Here is a 14,799-nt window from a genome sequence, read left to right on the forward strand (position 1 = left end):
CTCACATGGATCCAGAGATCTCCCCATTCTTTGCTCTGCTAGATTTATATCAAGCTGACAGCTCAGGGGAGTGTCTTTTATGCTACAGCTAAGGGGGCGTGTCCATGCTCTCCCAATCACAGCTCAGGAGGCAGTTGAAGTTGAAACTGAGCATGTGCGGTCATCTCAGTGAGCAGGTCAAAGAAATACAAAAAATAATGCAGGTGGAGCTATACAGATACATTTTATTGAATAGCTCACTGGTTATACAAAAGTTGTTACTACTATGTTACTATGTATTCAGGTCCAGGTGCTGGTTTGAAAACTGTAGAATATTTTTTGTGGGGAAACCCCTTTAAGAAAAAACAATATTCACCAAATGTATGCAATAAGTTTACCTCTAGTGCCTGGTACTCCGTCACGGCCTGGAAACCCAGGTGGCCCTGGAGGACCTGAAAATCCACGTTCTCCAGGATAACCAGGATTACCACGATCTCCTTGTGGGCCAGGAATCTCAAATCCTGGAGGACCAGTATCACCCTTGTCACCAGGTATACCCGGCAACCCTGAATTACAATACAATATGTTAAATACTGCAAATACACTTGCAAAGGTAAAGCTGATGCAAATAACAGTTACTCCAAGATGATTCATATTTTCCCTGAATATTTTCATTGAGACAGTGATATACAGAAATATGTATTTAACACAGGCATAAACATGGTAATCTACATTGATGCGGTTATTTCACTATAGAGGATATCTGTTAAATATCCATATGTTCTTAAAGCCCAACCTCACAGAACACCTCAATAAATGCAACAGATCCCCCCTTCCCTTCCCCCAACCATGTCACCCACTTACTGCTCATATAAAGTCAAGGCATGGGACATTGTTTAGTGAACCAGCAACACCAGCCAATTATTATTATAAGTCACTGGTTTCCAAGTGACTGAAACACGTGTGAATGCAGGAAGCGATCAATCATTAATGATAAAACATCTTACATTGATCATGAGCGCTCAACCACCATTAAAAAATCATTGTTATAAGCATGGTCTGTAAATGTAAATGCAGCAATAATAACTGTCCTCGCCCGGCTGGGAGCACACTTCCAACAAAATCAAATGGATGGATAATGTCCAATCAGATACACCGGATCGACTGCTTAAACCGATGTTTTAAAAGGTAGTGGTGACAACATTTATAGCTGACACTGAGGTGGTAACTACTGATTTTATTTCCCTTCCTGGTTCAAAAATCCATTAAATTTATGAGCAAAGCAACAACTTTGTTAGTGAAGGATTGAGACTCTTATGTTAGGCTTCATGCACACGGCCGTATTGCTTCTCTTTTTGTGCATGGGTCCTTTCCTGCACCTCTGTCTGTCTCAGTTTCACAAGGAGGCCTACAGAGGTTACTTCTGTAATAATGTGATAAAAAAAAATGTGGCACATTCTATCAGATGCCTTATGTTCCAATACAGGGGCAAACTTAAAGTGGCCCTGGAAAAAATACTAAAAGTGGCCCCGTTTTGTAGTCAGGTCCAAATTGATGGAGGGCAGGGCCAACAATACCATAATGTGGCACATTATACCACCCTAACAGAGCCAAATACCACAGTCCATCACAAAATACTGCCAGTAGCACAAAATACATCCCCCAAAACTTCCACTGGTAGGACATGAGGAGGGCCCAGGCGGCCCCCTGGGCATCGGCCCACCAGGAAATTTTCCTGTAAGGTCTATGGCCAATCCGCTCCTGTACCAATCTGATCCTCCCCTTGGAAGCACTGCTTCTAGAAATATAGAGCTCCATACGTATAACACCCAGCAGAGCATTTTACTGCACCACACAGTCTTGTATGGTGCTGTAGCAATGCATGGATCCATATGGGGCTCTATGTGCTGTACGGCCTCTGTTCTGTGAGCACGAGGTCTTTAGGCACCTTTACAGAGACCAACTGACCAGGCAATTATCAGGAAAGAACCATTTGTTCCCAATAATTGCCTGATCGTCAGGAACGGGCCATTAATTCCAACTGTTTGCTCATTCATCGGGTGATCGGTGTGATCGGTGGCACATTTACACAGGACAATTATTGTATGTATGTTTGTTCCCTATAACTGTCCCAATAATCTGCTCATGTAAAGGGGCCTTTAGTCTCATTTGACATTTGTGTTGCCAGCAACCACAGGGACAACTGATGTAGCTCAACATGGAGACAACCCAGAAAATAATGGTCTTGTCTCATCTTCCAGGAACCTGCTAATGTATCACTGATATTGTAAAGTGGTAATGAGGTTAACAACATTCACAGTTTTATGATAAAGTGAAAATGAGCCTTAGGAAGATATAAATATCATAAACATGACTATGTTACTATGTCACTATATGTGTGATATTCTATATATCATGTCCCTGTGATATTCTGTATATCATGTCACTGTGAAATTCTTCATATCATTTCACTTTGTATTACTGATTTTACATGTATTTTGAGCCACAGCCCATTTTTTGTAATAGTTTTTTTTATTAAAGATTTAGAGTTTCTAACTTTTACACTTCTAAGCCAGCTGCAGAAAGCTGTTCTGTGATCTATCCCTCGTTGCCCATTCTCTCTCTGCCCTCCTCTGCATGATCTACTAATTCGATTTATTCTCACAGCAAAGATCAACTTTGATTTGGCTGCAAAAGCCAAAGGGCACAAAATGTTTAATGAAAACGTAATAGAATTTACAAAATGTTTTTAGTCCAAAATACATGTAAATCAGTACTAAAAATGGCTCCTAAGGAGTCCATAACCTTTAAATCAATAGCATGTGTTATCTTTTGTAAATAAGGTATGGACACTTCACATCTGTCATACCCATCTTCAGTACCATCTGCTAAGACAGAGTCACTTAGACATATGTTGGCCAAACGCTTGGCTGACCGTGCAATGGATATAAAATACTGCTGCCAGGCATCTCTGGCTGTAGCATATCACCAAATAAAAGGATCAGGTATGTTGAAATCCAACATTCCCAAACCTTCTTTTCTCTGACAACTGCCATCAGGAGGTCAGGATACCCCAAACATACAGTATTAGGTGGTCAGTTGGTCATGCTGAAATCAACAGGTTTAGCTGACATTCATCTAATCTGTATGGCTACCTTTATGCTCCAGGAAAACTGTATTAGACAAGCGCATAGCGCTGAAATAAGGTCAAATAATGTAAAAATCTAAAATATTTTAAACATTTAATGCAAGAATATAGCATTAGTGCACCCTTGTAAATAGGTTAGAGAACTGATACAGAATGAGCTAGAATGGGGGAGCAACCACAGTACCTGGTGGACCTTGGCCACAAGTCAGCAGGTTTAGGATCATCAGGAGGCATCAAGCAGAAATGAGTTGCAAATAATGTAGTCAGGAAGAAGTTAGATTAAGATAAAAGACTAAGTTAATTATAGAATGGAAAATTTAAAAAAAGCACAATCTGCATCAAACAAAAAGCAAACGTCAGCCCTGTACACACGTACTCTGGCAATATGTGTAGGATTGCATTTCTAATAGAGCATACTTTAAAGGGCATCTATCAGCAGACTTGTGCCTATGAAACTGGCTGACCAGTTATATGTGTGGTCGGCAACTGAAGGCATCAGTGTTGGCCCCATGTTCATATGTGCCCGCATTGCTAAGAAAAATGATGCTTTAAGGGTACTTTCACACTAGCGTTATTCTTTTCCGGTATTGAGTTCCGTCACAGGGGCTCAATACCGGAAAAAAACACTTCAGTTTTATCCCCATGCATTCTGAATGGAGAGCATTCTGTTCAGGATGCATCAGGATGTCTTCAGTTCAGTCCCTTTACGGTATCTGGCCGGAGAAAATACTGCTGCGATATTTTCTCCGGTCAAAATTCCAGAACACTTGGCATTATTTCTCATTGAAATCTATTAATGCTGGATCCAGTACCAAGTGTTCCGGAAAACCGGTCTGCCCATGCGCAAACCTTTAAAAATGCGAGAAAAATAAATACCGGATCCGTTTTTCCGGATGACAGATCCAAAATTTCAATGCATTTGTCAGATGGATCTGCCTAAACTGCCTGCCGGATCCTCACAATGCAAGTGTGAAAGTACTCTAATATATGCAAATAAGCCTCTAGGAGCAACAAGGCCGTTGCAGTTACACCTAGAGGCTCCGCTCTCTCTGCAACTGCCACACCCTCTCCAATTTGATTGATAGGGGCAGGTGTGATCACGTTGACACTGCCTGGGCTGGTTAATCAAAATGCAGAGGGCGCAGCAGTTGCAGAGAGAGCTGAGCCTCTAGGTGTAACGGCAACACCCCCGTTGCTCCAGGAAGCTCATATGCATATATTAAAACTTCTCAGCAATGCAGCCACATATGAGCACGGGACAAACACAGATGCCTTCAGCTGCCAAACATACATTTAGCAGGTCAGCCAGTTTTATAGGTACACATCTGCTGACAGAGGCCCTTTAATACTGAAATTCTTGTATGTGTATGGTTCTGTCTCAGGCAATATGGTTTAGATGTCAGTGTATTTCTCTAGTACATTTATACCAAACTGTAGATCAGACCCTATGATACTACAAACACATCAGGCTACGTTCACATCTGGGATGGAGGGTGGTCACAGATTCTGTGAAAATGGCAGACAAAAGGCTGAGCCATCATGATGGTCCCATTAAAGTCAATGGGGTCCATCAACGCCACTAGTGTCCATTATATATACGAGGGCCCCGGCTATGCCGTTTCTATAACAGAACAGAAAGATGGAAACTGCAGCACAGATGTGAAGGTAGCCTTACAAACTCTATTTACTTCCATTTTAAACCATCACTTTTAGGGTTTTACCAAGGACACACGCTTGGATATGCTGTCATTTGATGAACGGTCTACCTACTGGAGCCCTCACAACTGGTGGAATAAAGAGGCCCTGGCACACTGTGACTACTGCAGATTTTTCCCTGCGCAGCACTACTCCTGTCTAGGTGTTATGCAGGTAGCACACCTGTATGGAGCAGTGCTGCGATTCTCTGCACAGTTACTGGACAGGGGTAGCCTTTCCTGCAATTGGTAAGACTGTCATCTCGAGGTGGACGGGTAATGAAATGTAAACCTTAAAACGTATATGCCTTTTTCAGTTACATAGGGTGACTGCAAAACAGTGATTACTTCATATCTACCATATGATGGAATGAAACATGACTTTACTCTGCTTCTTGGCATTGGGAATGATTGTGGTTGAGAGAAAAGGTTCACTGAGAGTCTCTCCTCCACTAGTAATAACTGTATATCACATAATGTGAATGTAAGTAGCAAATTAACCCTCTTGTGTCAGCTTCAGTTGACATCAGGACACTGATACGGTCTCCAGTTTATCAGTCCCTAATAAAAGACATACCCAATAGCTGATAATCTAATACAAAAGGGGCACATTATAGAAAAATATCCACCACTCTAGTAATGACTTGCCCGACTTTCTTCCTATTTCGTCCTGCCATATTAGACTCTCTAATCTACAGCACTGGTTTAATGCACAGTAATGCGGCTTCTTTCTTTTGCAACTAAATGCTACTTAATGGATACATGTGATTTAGAATAACCTAGCAAAGTGATGACATGCATATAAATGATATTAGTAGGTGACACAGAAAGATAGATCGTGTAAAAACACTGCCATCTTTTAAATCGCAGACCAGTGTATTAACATATTAATATCTAATGCAAAGTAGAACCCCATAAAAATCTAATATAATGCTTCTGTATCATATCAATGTATAATATCAATATATTATATCACTAACATAGAAACATAGAATGTGTCAGCAGATAAGAACCATTTGGCCCATCTAGTCTGCCCAAACAGGCCTCTTTCACACTACGGTTTTTTTTTCCATTTTGCGGGCCGTTTTTTTGCGTTCCGTATACGGAACCATTCATTTCAATGGTTCTGCAAAAAAAACGGAATGTACTCCATATGCATTCCGTTTCCGTATTTCCGTTCCATTGAAAGATAGAACATGTCCTATTATTGCCCGCAAATAACGTTCCGTGGCTCTATTCAAGTCAATGGGTCCGCAAAAAAATGGAATACATACGGAAATGCATCCGTATGTCTTCCGTATCCGTTCCGTTTTTGCGGAACCATCTATTGAAAATGTTATGCCCAGCCCAATTTTTTCTATGTAATTACTTTATACTGTATATGCCATATGGAAAAATGGAACGGAAACGGAAACACAACGGAAACAAAGAAACGGAACAACGGATCAGTGAAAAACAGACTGCAAAACACTGAAATAGCCATACGATAGTGTGAAAGAGGTCTTACTCTACCACCGTGCATAGACCTCAGTAATTTCTCCACCATGCACATACGCCCTCTAGAGGCAATTTCATATAAAGACAGTTAACCTATCCCCCACGTGGGAAGCGCGTGTAAACGCCATGGTTTATTTGCTGCGGCTGGATTCCTAAACAGAACCAGACCCAGAGTGTGACCCATGTAAGCACAAGAATCACGTCTGCAAAAAATGTAAGCAAGACACTAGATGGTATGGGATGATCCAACCACTTGTACACTCAATAGTCCAAAACGAGCTGTGCAAAGACATATAAAACAAGATTTCCGGTCTCCGGTTTTTCATAAACCCAATCACACGCACAATGAGATTGGACAATCGTGCTCTAAAAACTGTTTGGAAAATCTTAAGAAAATAGTATTGTATAATAAAAAATAAAGACCATCTTAGGCAATCAATTCCCTGTGTTCTAATAAGGGCAGCCATAGACCATAGGCTAGAACGCCATGACGGTGATCAGGCAATATTTGACATAGTACCTATGTATAACTATTGCCCACAGTCTCCATACCATTAGACAAAAGATGGCAGTGTCTTTATAATAAAACGTTAAGCATGGTGAACATGCGTCATATTAATGCATGCAGTTAGTAGAAATCATTCGCAAAGCTTGAACACAGTATAGCGGGGAGCAGGATGCAAGAAGGCAGAGTGTTCAGTGAATAGTGATCACACAAGTGCTCTTCAGGCCAAAGCCTTTTGTGTGACATTGTGCAGGCGGCTTATGCACAGGGTGATGTGGCCTCACACAGAGCTGGTGGCAGGAAAATGTCATATAAAAGGTCCTGAAAAGTGCTCAGTTAACAGCGGTGAAGCAAATACAGTATATGAGTTTCTCTTTCGGTGTTCATTAGTGTACATACCAGCTGCAATAAGAAGTGTGAAAGCATATTTAATACCAGGATGTAGATGGCAGAAATACAATGGAGACTACAGGAACCATTATGTTTGTCTATAGTGCTGAGAGGTGATTCTCCTTCAGTTTCTGTAGATTACACCATATTTATGCAAAATACAGCTGTCACTAAATAAGCATTTTAAGGGGCTATGTCACCTTGAGGGGGCAGAAGATATACACCTATATATATATATTTCTATTACAACATTTATATAAGAAAAGTGTAGATATAACATATATAAGATGCACTTTTCCCCCCCAAGTGTCTTAAAAAATGAATACTAGTGAGCAATTCCATTATGGAAGCACTCACTAGTATGTAGTACGTGCTGGGAGCCAGGAGTGAGGTGCTGCGAGCGCTGCCAGTACTCATCCTCCCTGGTCTTCTGCAGGCCACACTGCACTATCCAGACTGCATACAGCGTCATGATGTAGTGCGTGCACTATAACCTGTCACTGCACGCAGTCATGACAGTGCAGCACGGGCCCTGAGAAGATCAGGGAGAGAAGAATGCAGGGGGAAACGCCAGACCTGTAAAGAAGGAAAGTGAATTTATTTATTTTATGGTTTGATCTGAGGTCTGAAGGAGGTCTGATGTGGGTCTGATCTTGATCTGAGTTCTGATACAGAGGTCTGACATGAAGGTCTGATCTAAGGTCTGATGGGGGTCTCATCTGAGGTCTGATACAGGAGTATGATATGTAGGTCTGATGGGGGTCAGGGTCAGATCATGATCTGAGGTCTGATATGAGGTGAACGGGGGTCTAATGGGAATCTGATCTGAGGTCTGATGTGAGGCCCTGATATGGGAGTCTGATCTGAGGTCTGATATGGCGGTCATGTGAGGTCCTGATATGGAGGTCTGATGTGAGGATCTGATATAGGGTCTGATTTGAGGTTTGATGATTTTTTCTAAAACCTGGGGTGTGTCTTATCATCAGGTGCCTCCTTGTATGACTTTTGGGCTACCACGTTTACCGAGAATGCATTACGTTTGTAAAGGGGACTCCTACACTGTTATTGGAAACCTAAAGCAAAGAGGATGGGACAAACTAGGGCTGCGCCCTCTCTTCAAGGCATTTACCCAATTTATGAATGTCCAAAAGCCCAGACTATTTGCTTAGATTACACTTTAATAATAATTATTATTTTCATAATTTAGATTGCATTTCTTCTTTATACATTGTATAGTGTCATCTACTCATGCTAGTACCAGGTGACATAGCCCCTTGAAACAAAACAGCCAAAAAAAACTATTATTTTTAAAATAGATAATGTTGTGACATTCCATGAATCAAGAATGAGATGTAAATGATTTTAGAACATGCATTTATCTGACGAGTATAAAAACTGCTATATACAATACTACTACAATACAACAGCAGAAATGCAAAGTTATATTCATTTGCATCGTACCTATACCTGCTGTGACTGAAATGACTTCTCAGCATAATCTTGTAGAGACCAGAGAGAATGTATGACTTACCTGGGGGGCCGGCTGATCCAGGAAGCCCTGGAGGGCCAGGAGGACCTTCGCCACCAGTACCTGGAATCCCAGGAGGACCTGCTGGGCCAGGAAGTCCATTCTGACCAGAGTCACCTATGATAAAAAGGCATAACAGACAATGTATTTTGAATAATGTTTTATTAAATGCCTGCACACTAAAACAATTTAAAATAAATTTCCCTGGAAATAAGAGTTTGTCATCTAAGATTTTACAGATGTTGACTTTTGGAAATCCTATATTTAACACAGCATAATTAATAAAAAAAAATATGAGAAAGATGACCTGTAAACTTTCCTGACATGCCTGTTTTAGTAACATCTTGCACCCCTCTTATTATCTATTCTTATGACTCAATGATATATCATTCATTTATTATTCCTGCTAGAAACTATGAATGAACAGGGAGTGTTCCACAGGATTAATGCATAGAAAATGTGGTGCCAATATTCAAAAAGAGTCCAAAAACAGAGCCTGAAAACTATAGGCCGGTAAGTTTAACATCTGTCTTGGGTAAACTGTTTGAAGGTTTTCTAAGAGATGCTATCTTGGAGGATCTCATTGAAAATAAGCAAATAGCGCCATATCAGCATGGCATCATGAGGGATGGGTCATGTCAAACTAATTTAATCAGTTTCTATGAGGAGGTAAGTTCTAGACTTGACAGCGGCGAATCAATGGATGTCATGTATCTGGACTTCTCCAAAGCATTACATACTCTACTCCATAAAAGGTTAGTGTATAAAATGAGAATGCTCGGACTGGGAGAAAATGTCTGTAAGTGGGTAAGTAACTGGCTCAATGATAGAAAACAGAGGGTGGTTATTAATAGTACACACTCAGATCGGGTCACTGTCACTACTGGGGTACCTTAGGGGTCAGTATTGGGCCCTATTCTCTTCAATATCTTTATTAATGATCTTGTAGAAGGCTTGCATAGTAAAATATATTTATTTTTAGATGACACTAAACTGTGTAAAGTAATTAACACTGAAGAGGACAGTATACTGCTACAGATGGATCTGGATAGATCGGAGGCCTGGGCAGATAAGTGGCAGATGAGGTTTAACACTGACAAATGTAAGGTTATGCACATGGGAAGGAATAATGCAAGTCACCAGTACATACTAAATGGTAAAACACTGGGTAACACTCACATGGAAAAGGACCTAGGAATTTTGGTGAACCGCAAACTAAGCAGTAGAAACCAGTGTCAGGCAGCTGCTGCTAAGGCCAATAAAATAATGGGTTGCATCAAAAGGGGTATAGATGCCTGTGATAAGAGCATAGTCCTACCACTTTACAAATCACTGGTCAGACCACACATGGAGCACTGTGTACAGTTCTGGGCTCCTGTGAACAAGTCAGACATAGCAGAGCTGGAGAGGGTTCAGGGGAGGGCAACTAAAGTAATAACTGGAATGGGGCAACTACAGTACCATCAAAGATTATCAAAATTAGGGTTATTCACTTTAGAAAAAAGACAACCGAGAGGAGATCTGATTACTATGTATAAATATATCAGGGGTCAGTACAGAGATCTCTCCCATCATCTATTTATCCTCAGGACTGTGACTGTGATGAGGGGACGTCCTCTGCGCCTGGAAGAAAGAAGGTTTGTACACAAACATAGAAGAGGATTCTTTACGGTAAGAGCAGTGAGACTATGGAACTCTCTGCCTGAGGAGGTGGTGATGGTGAGTTCACTAAAAGAGTCCAAGAGAGGCCTGGATGTATTTCTGGAGTGTTTTAATATTACAGGTTATAGTTACTAGAGATCATTCTGATTGCCTGATTGGAGTCGGGAAGGAATTTTTTTCCCTAAAGTGCGGATCATTGGCTTCTACCTCACATTTATTTATTTTTTTCCTTCCTCTGGATCAACTTGCAGGATAACAGGCCGAACTGGATGGACAGATGTATTTTTGTAACTGAACTGGATGGACAGATGTCTTTTTGTAACTACTAGCAGTCCATAATGAATGTCCAGATGGGTGTTACCAGTTGGTGGCATGTCTCTACACAGTGTGACACTATCCAATCAATGCTGCCACTGTCAGACTGTGCTGGTACACACCCCTAATTTGTAACACCCATCTGGACCTTCATTGCACACCGCGAGCAATTAATTCATGCATGCAAATTAGATGGGGAATGCAAGTAGTTAGTAAAACAGGCATGTCATTACAGGTTACATGTCCTCTTTAAAGGTGTTGTACAGAAATACTTAAGTGCTTTCTCCTAAAACCAGTGCCACATCTGTCTACAAGTCATATGTTGTATTGCAGCTTAAATTCACTTCAATGGAACGGAGCCGCAATACTACACACAGTCCATGCCCTGGAATGGGTCTGTTTTTTTTTTTTTTTAAACAGCAGTCATATATTGCTAACCTCATAAAACTCCCTTTAAAGGATTTCCCATAATAGGATAGTACTAGGATATGCCAGCACCTAATAGTCACAAGTGGCTTCATCCCCCTTTTCCTTAGAAATGAGGAGCTAAGCTCTGTGGCTCCTTCATAGTGTTTCTCTGGACAGCAACGCTCCTGCCACCTGCTGGGCAGAGAATTACAGCCCAGTCTCATACAGCTGAGGGGGCTGTGTTGCAGAACCCTGCTCATCAGGATGTTTTGGCGTATACTACTTCTTTTATGCAGTGCAAGCATCAAATGCATGCATTCACTTAGCCCCTGCAGGTCAAGCAAGATTGTCATTTTCCAGCCCTGGATGTGACTGTTAGATGGCTTCCACAGTAAGGCCTCTTTCACACTGGCGTCGCGTGTGAAGGCCGGATAGGTGAGTCACAGGAAAATCGTGCGATTTTTCCTGCGAGTGGGGTGAGTACTGTATGGGATTGCGTTGCGTTCTTTATTTTTTTCTGCGCGAGTACAACGCATTTTGCACGCGCGTGAGAAAAAACTGAATGTGGTACCCAGACCCAAACCCAGACTTCTTCACTGAAGTTTGGGTTTGGGTTAGGTGTTCTGTAGATTTTAATATTTTCCCTTATAAAATGGTTATAAGGGAAAATAATAAGATTCTTAATACAGACTGCTAAGTAAATTAGGGCTGGAGGGGTTAAAAAAATAAATAAAATTAAACTCATGTGATGGACCATGTGATGAGTGCAGTGACGTCACCAAAGGTCCTTTTCTCCCAGGTCCTCAAAGAAGAAGAAAGAAGACAAGCCGGCCTGCGTGAACAAGTGGATGAGGTGAGTTTAATTTTTGTATTTTTTTTTAACCCCTCCATCCCCAATTTATTTAGCATTCTGTATTAATAGTGCTATTATTAACCATATTATAAGGGAAAATAATAAAGATCGGGTCCCCATCCCGATCATCACTTTGCAAAATTGCACCGCATCCGTACTTGCTTGCAGATGCTCGCGATTTTCACACAGCCCTATTCACTTCTATGGGGTCTGTATTGCGTGAAAAACACACAATATAGAGCTTGCTGCGATTTTCACGCAACATACAAGTGATGTGTGAAAAAAAAAATCGCTCATGTACACAGCCCCATAGAAATGAATGGGTCCGGATTCAGAGCGGGTGCAATGTGTTCACATCACGCATTGCACCCGTGCGGAAAACTTGCCCGTGTGAAAGGGGCCCAAGGCTTCATGCACACAACAGAGTCCGTATTTTGGTCTGCAAGCAACAGATCCACAAAATACAGACACCTTCCCTGTGCGATCCACATTTTTTCAATCCCATCTATAGAAAGGGCTACTCTTGTGCTCAATATGGACCAGAATAGCACATGTAATTTAATCTGCAAAATATATGGATATATGCATGGCCCCATAGAAATGAATGGGTCAGGTAGCACACGGATGAAAAATACGGTGGCGTGAATGAGGCTTAAGAGCAATTTTCATATTAATATTACATAAACTGCTTATCTATGAGTGAATGACATGCAACACTATGTGCCTTTTTACCCATACTAGTGATTGAGAATGAACTATTCCCGATCGCTGCCCAATGTGTGATCGTTTCTTTTATGCAGCACTAAAAATCATTTGTCAGCAGCTCATCGCCCCATGTAAACAGGGAATCTGCTGCTGAAAAATGAAAACTGTATGGGGCAAACAATCGTATTAATCACTGGTCACCATACAGACAATGATTGCCACATGTAATCAGCACATAACGAGCAAAGATTGACATGTCGTTTTTTCTACTGGAGCACAGTAAGGGGCGAACATCTATCCGCCTAAAATGACCCGGTAATCTGCACGCTTAAACGGTAAGTGTCTTCCAGATACTAACAATATTTAACAGTTTATGTGTACAATTATTCCAAAGCTGAGTAATGTGTAAATTATGTACATTGCATGACTGCAAGTTACAGCCTCTATTATAGAGAGATACAGAGCTGCATTCACAATTCCGCATCTTCAGAGCTCAAAAAGTGAATCAAAAGTATGTAATCAACATCCATGCTGATTTAAAGGGGTTCTCCGGGCTTTTAATATTGATGACCTGTCCTCAGGATAGGTCATCAATATCAGATTGGCGGGGGCCTGACACTCGGCACCCCCGAAAAAATCATCTGTATGAAGGAAAGGTGTGCGCCTGCGGTCTCCCTTCTCTCTTCCTGGTTACTGCTGTCTATGGCGAGCAGGAAGAGAGAAGGGAGACAACAGGCAAGCACTATGCGCGCCTTCCCTTCATACAGTTGATCAGCGTTGTGTTGGACCCCCTCCCCCCCAATCTGATATCAATTTTAAAAGCCTGGAAAACCCCTTTAACTCAGGAGAAAACATAGAGATGGGCTCTCTGATGCAATGAATGAAATCCACCTGGATCAGAGAGACTTGGGTGGGGATTTATCAAAACTGGTGCAAACCAAATAAAGCAACCACCAAATAAAATTTTACCTTTCACTTTTTAGGGCTCCTTCGGAAAATGAAAGGCTCATTCTGATTGAGTAACTAAGCCAGTTTTCCTTGGCACCAGTTTTAATAAATCTCCCTTTTGTTGCTTGATTACAATCTCACCTCCTTTCCATGATCCTTGAGTTCCCCACACTCTTGTTCGCTCATATTTTAGGACCACAGAAGCCTCATGGGTTGCATGAATGGTACATACACCCAGGTTTTAAACCTTTTTTTATGTCTAGACCATTCCCATCGCACAAACCCTTCTTTTACTCGTTACCTTTTGGTCCAGGAGAGCCATCAAATCCTGATCTTCCTGGAGCCCCTGGCATCCCTGGGAATCCAGAATCTCCTTTTGGTCCTGGAGATCCTTTAAATCCAATAGAACCTGGTTGCCCTTGAGGTCCTGGTAATCCAAATCCTGGCTCACCCTTTTATTTCAAACAAAGCATTAAGCAACGTTTAAGAAAGTTTGATAGGAAAACTGGGCGAGAACTGAAACTACATGCACAGTATATTATTGCAGGAGAGTTATCTCTACATAGATGTCACCTTCTAGATAGAACAAGAGACATTTCTTCATTGTCAACTCTACAATATTGCTTATCTATTATCTGAGACATCTCTGTTTTTTTTGCAATAAAGTAACATCTATGAATCCACCGCCATTTTTACCTTTGGTCCTGGGAAACCTGGCTGGCCAGGTATTCCATCTGATCCCGGATTTCCTGATAAACCTGGTGGTCCTGGTGGTCCAGGTGCACCCAGAAACCCTGAAAAAACAAAACATGTGCTATTCAATCTTTCCTCTTCCAAAAGACATTGCACTGTACAGTCATTGAATAAAAGCAGCATATTCATCTAGAAGTACAACACCAGATTTTGTTCTCTTTTCACATAACATGTAGTAGATCAATATAGCAATATATATACACCTCTAAGACAGTTGGAATAATGTCACATTTGTAAAATAGAGATGTCTTCATGACGTTCTTATTCATGAACTTCCCTAATAAATATTATTAGTGCATACCTTTTGGACCAGCTGGTCCTGGAAGTCCAATTCCTGGGACACCTGTATCTCCTTTCATTCCTGTAAGGCCTGGAAGTCCAGATTGTCCAGGCAGACCAGGCTCACCTAAAAAC

The 14,799-nt window shown here is 41.3% G+C and overlaps 1 protein-coding gene across 5 annotated transcripts in view; it reads right to left on the reverse strand.

The window, feature by feature from the left end:
- COL4A5 (collagen type IV alpha 5 chain) overlaps window positions 1-14,799 on the reverse strand; it is a 145,117-nt gene that overhangs the window by 44,412 nt on the left and 85,906 nt on the right. For 3 of the 5 annotated variants that reach the window (XM_044305840.1, XM_044305839.1, XM_044305837.1), the window contains exons 27-32: window positions 14,687-14,791; window positions 14,329-14,426; window positions 13,934-14,084; window positions 8,745-8,858; window positions 3,312-3,320; window positions 378-545 (exon numbers count right to left, since the gene is read on the reverse strand). In XM_044305840.1, the coding sequence (XP_044161775.1) occupies window positions 378-545; window positions 3,312-3,320; window positions 8,745-8,858; window positions 13,934-14,084; window positions 14,329-14,426; window positions 14,687-14,791 (645 nt within the window). The remainder of the gene's footprint in view (window positions 1-377; window positions 546-3,311; window positions 3,321-8,744; window positions 8,859-13,933; window positions 14,085-14,328; window positions 14,427-14,686; window positions 14,792-14,799) is intronic. The other 2 variants (XM_044305841.1, XM_044305838.1) reach the window with 1 other exon arrangement.

This window comes from Bufo gargarizans, chromosome 9 (assembly GCF_014858855.1).
Source record: "Bufo gargarizans isolate SCDJY-AF-19 chromosome 9, ASM1485885v1, whole genome shotgun sequence".
NCBI classification, from domain to species: Eukaryota; Metazoa; Chordata; class Amphibia; order Anura; family Bufonidae; genus Bufo; species Bufo gargarizans.